The 5,017-nt window shown below is 35.9% G+C and overlaps 1 protein-coding gene across 1 annotated transcript; it reads right to left on the minus strand.

The window, feature by feature from the left end:
• Positions 1–3,700: 3,700 nt before the first annotated feature.
• On the minus strand, positions 3,701–4,642 carry LOC110203007 (olfactory receptor 9K2-like). Its single transcript, XM_020979446.2, has one exon. The coding sequence runs from the start codon at positions 4,640–4,642 to the stop codon at positions 3,701–3,703; it is 942 nt and encodes a 313-aa protein (XP_020835105.1).
• Positions 4,643–5,017: the final 375 nt, after the last annotated feature.

The raw sequence follows: 5,017 nt of genomic DNA on the forward strand, positions 1-5,017 counted from the left end.
CCACCTCCATGCTCCAGTTTAATTGAGTCAGAAGAGGATGAACTGTGCTTTTAGCAATGTGGCTAGATGGTAATTTAATATTTTATTAAAATATAAATATTAAGGAAGTATTTGATTTTTATACTTTAGATTGTGAAAATCTAAAACAAAGAATGAATAAGGAAAAATCGATGGATGGCTCATGTGCATCTTCATACCCATAAAATGAAAGACACCTAGGTTTGGATCCTAACTCTGTTAGTACAGAAGTGACATAAAGTCATTTAACCTCTCAGAGTCAGTTTCATCTTCTGTAAAATGAGATAATACTTACATTACCAGCCTTGCAAAGTTGTTGTGATGAATTAATGTGAACACTTATTTTCCCATAGAAACAATGCCATATGATTGAGAGTACCAATGTTAGGTATGCCCAAACTATATGTTCTATGAGAAAATCAATGATATCAATTAATGTGGTTCAAGATAATTAATTAAAAGATTTATTTGATCAAAGTCATATGACCTGGGCTTTAGAGCTGCAAGGGAATTTAAGAGTAAATATTATTCAGTCTATTCATTTTACAGATGAGGAAATTTTTGTAAAATTCTCTGGGGCAGTTGAACCAGTTTTCAATTTGGAACCACAGAACCTTAAACACTGCACTAAGACTTTTGAGATACTCTGTATACAGCAATTTCTTATTAGATTGTGGTCTTAATTTTTGTTATAGGATGCAGTTAATTAATATAATGTTGGTTTTAGAGGCAGCATGGCATAACGGCTAGACTGCTAGATTTGTGTAACTCATGTTCCAAAGTATGTTTCCTTATTGATGGAGACAAAGGCCCTGCCCTGAAAGGATTGGGGCAAAGTTGGTGAGAGACAAAAGAGCTCCAATCTTTGCTAGTCCCATTTGGGATTCTTCAAGGCTAGTTCTCTTCTAGACTCTTCAAGAGTTGTTCCTCTTTGGGACTCTCCTATGTAAATCCTCTCTGATTTCTGTTTTGCTATAATTTAGTATGCATGATATGTGTTCACTGTGGAAAAGGTATTTGGTAGGATAGGGGTCATGCCTTGGACATAAAGCTTGTGGTCCATCTTCCCCTCAATAATGACAAGGAGATCAGAAGGTAAATCAAAGCTAATCATATCCCCTAGATGAACAATGTTTAAGGGAGCAGGCAGATATAATTCTAGCTCAGTACCCCTCTCTTTGATGGAACAGAATTGCCTCCTATCTCAACTTCCTGTCTCACCTGGTGAATTAAAGTCTTTGTTGGTGAAAGGGGGTGGGGCTAGAGATATCTATTCTGCCTCCCTTTAAGCCACACAACAACAACCTTTACTACTGGTGGACCCCTTTCTAACACATGGGGCACACTCTTTCTACACTTAAGAGTCAAGAAGACCCTTTGGGTTCAAATCCTGACTGTGACACTTAATAGCTCTATGACACTGGGCAAATCACTTCAACTTTTCCTTCTCAGTCAGAGATGATTCGTCCTGTGTCTCTGGAGTTCTTTTACACTAGGAATTTGCCATGCTGACAAAATAACAGATCATCTGTCTATTCACATAATCTTGATTTTAGAGATTTGTTAATTGTATACATGTAATTAACAAAAATAAAGAAATAGAAGAATGATTTTCAAATAAGTAGAAAAATACAAAGATATTTTTGTAAAAGTGTTATGAAATTAAAATGGAAGATATACTTCTCATTCTCCTAAATGATGCCCTAAAAAACAAGAATTTGGTTGTCAATATAAAGAGAAAGGGTTATACTTTATTTGGAGGTTTTATCATCCATTGCTGAAAAATTGGACCTTTTGTGTAGTCTAGACAGGTGGAGGGTTTTGCATAATTACACACATTTTCAATGCAGATTGTTTGTTAACGAGAACCATCAACTCAAGCTAACTTATGGGAAACAACCTTTTTTCAGGCTGACAATAAATTTGAAAAAAAAAAAAGTTCAGCGGATGTCTGGCTGGCATCATTCTTTACTTCTGTGGTCACAACTTTAATTCCAAGAACAAATAAGTCAGTGATTTAAACAGGACATGTATTAAAAACAAATATTATTTTCAATAGCTGTTTTTCTGTATAGCATGTGTTTAAATATGACTTCATGGAGATTTATTTGATCTTACTAAATGCTGAGTGAAATGTAAGTTTAACCTTTAAAAATTTTCTTGAATAATTTAATAAACATATCCCTACATATATCCTTTAATTTTATAATTTAGCAGACTGTGGTAGAAACTTAAGTATTTTAGTGGTCTGAGATATAATAATGTATGCATGTGTGTGAGAGAGAGAGACAGAGAAAGAAGGAAGGAGGGAGAAAAAGGGAGACAAAGACAGGGACAGAGAGACCATATTGCTCCCCCATTACCAGGAAGAACTCTAAATGGTCATTGCTAAAGAAAGATATGGAGTTTGAGAGAAGCCAAAGGGAGTGTTTCCTGTTAAAGATAGAAAGAAGTCAAAGGAGATGTAGAGAGAAGAGAGAATTTTTTTTTCCTTTTGTGATGTAGTTCTTTTCCCTTTTACTTTGCAGAGGAATTGTGAAGAGGATTTCCTTAACATCTTTAGAGAAATTGAATAGCATAAGACTTTTTCACAAGGGAAAAGAAATCAACTGGCATTAAAGTGAGAATGTGAAGTGATCCTGGGTGCAATCTCTTGTACGATCCAAATATTGTAAATAATTATCTACATATTTCTTTGTTGTAATTTCATTTGTTAATTCTCTATATCCATTAATTTTAATATTTGCTTAATCATAACATAATGTATTTCAGATACCTTATCACAGGATAACAAATAGTTATTACAGTTGATGAGACCATCAGATTTATTATTTCCTTGTATGGTTTATTAAATTTTATTTCTCCTTCAATAGTAGTAGTAACCTTCCAGTATTGTCACCAAATAGTTAAGAGGTCAGTCCATTCAGAGTGCCCCAAAATGACGTTAGTCCCCTTCACCCTCACTCCCTTATACCACAATTTAGCTTATTTTCCAAATAAATATAGATGCCTAAATAAATGAATAAATATACATCTAAACAAATACATATGAAATGTACCTTCAAAAATAGATTGTCAAGAACTCATAACTCAAACTCATCTCTCTAGGCTGCAATGATCATTGCAATTTAAATTATTCTCTGACATGAGTTACATATGTGATAATTGTTTTTCCCCTGTGGTTCTTGAATCTTTGCCTGTTTGTTTAAAGGCAGGTAGTAGATAAAGTACAAGACTTCAGGAAGGTCTGAGATCAGATCTGGTCTAGCTATGTGATACTGGGAAAGTCACTTCACTGCTTTCTGCCTCAGTTTCCTCATTTGTAAAATGGGAATAACAATAATAGCATCTATCTCCCAGAGCTGTTGTGTGAATAAAATGAGATAATATATACAAAGTGCCTTATAAACTTTAAAGCACCATATAAGTGAGAGTTACTATTGTCATTGTTGTTTTTTCTTTGTTTACTGTGGCCATAAAATCGATTACTGAAGTTGAGGATTTATAGAAATTGCAGTACTGAAAGAAAAGTAGACAGAATATTGTTCTTCACTAGAAATCATTCAAGTAAGGTTCCAGAAGGAAGATTAGATGACTTGGGAGAGAATTTTTGTTTAAAGGTGTCTCACACATGCAAAATCAACATGTATTAAATGGGGCAAGAAAGTAAAGGAAAAGGAATTTAGAGAAAACCCTTTTTGCCCCATAACATACTTTTCAGAGCTTCTTTGACATCTTTGTTTCTTAGAGAATAAATCAAAGGGTTCAACATAGGAGTGACAACAGTGTAACACAGAGAGGCCACTTTACCCAGTTCTGGGTTACTGGCAGGTGTGAGGTACATAAAAGAAACTGTCCCATAGAGCAAACTCACCACCATCAGGTGGGATCCACAGGTGGAAAATGCTTTCATTTGTCCTTCACTGGAATGGATCTTCAAAATAGTAGACAAAATATAGATGTAGGACACCATGATGACTATGATGCTGGGCAAAATGATGATGACAGACAAGGAATATGATATCACCTTGTTAATAAAGACATTAGAACATGAGATCTTCTGAAGTGGATGGACATCACAGTAAAAAAGGTCAATAATATGAGATGAGCAGAAGGACATAGTAAAGGTAAGGCTGACTTGAAGGATGGAAGTGATACAGCCACAAAAGTAACATCCCACCAGCAGTTGGATGCAGAGGCGTCTTGACATCCGGGCAGAATACAAGAGTGGGGAACAAATGGCTATGAAACGGTCATAGGCCATAGCTGCCAAGAGAAAGCCCTCTGTCACAATAAAAAGAGCAAAGAAGAAGAGCTGGGCCACACAGCCTGCAAAGGAGATGGTTTTACTTTCAGATAAGAAGTTGGCTATGGCTTTGGGTGCCACAGCAGAGGAGTAGGAAAGATCAATAAAAGAGAGATTTCCTAGGAAGAAATACATTGGTGTGTTCAGCCGGGAAGCAATCAGGATGAGGACAATCATACCAATGTTCCCCAGAAGGACCATGCTATAGGTAAGCAGAAATATGACGAAAAGGAGGATTTGGAGCTCTGGGCGGACCTGGAAGCCTATAAGGATGAATTCATTCATTTCTGAGTGGTTGTTTATTCCCCTCTCTCCCATTGCAGAGACCTGCTGAGAGGAAAGGTCAAGAAAAGAATTCTCATTTTGGATCCTGATATCATCACCACTGACAAATATTCAACTGCTACCACTAAATATCTCTCAAAAATCTTATTTAATTTGCATAATATTTTGTATATTTATATATCGTGCATCTTTACATTAGGGGATGGAGCATGTTCAGCTTGGCCATTTCTGGTGCCCTTTAAAGACCCTATACAGATATTCTGTCTTGGAGTCTACTCAATTAGATGCTCATGGATTCTTAGAAGGTGGATAAGGGATAGATGGACCACTGTCTTACATACCTTAATATCTAGATGTTTCCCTACAGTGCTCACACTTCAAAGCCAGAAAGGAAAGTAGAAGCAGAAA

Source organism: Phascolarctos cinereus, unplaced genomic scaffold (assembly GCF_003287225.1).
Source record: "Phascolarctos cinereus isolate Bilbo 61053 unplaced genomic scaffold, phaCin_HiC Scaffold_1;HRSCAF=81, whole genome shotgun sequence".
Lineage (NCBI taxonomy): Eukaryota > Metazoa > Chordata > Mammalia > Diprotodontia > Phascolarctidae > Phascolarctos > Phascolarctos cinereus.

Bases quoted from the DNA above. Each gene is read 5' to 3' on its own strand.
- LOC110203007 (XM_020979446.2), bottom strand. From the start codon at position 4,642: ATGGGAGAGAGGGGAATAAACAACCACTCAGAAATGAATGAATTCATC.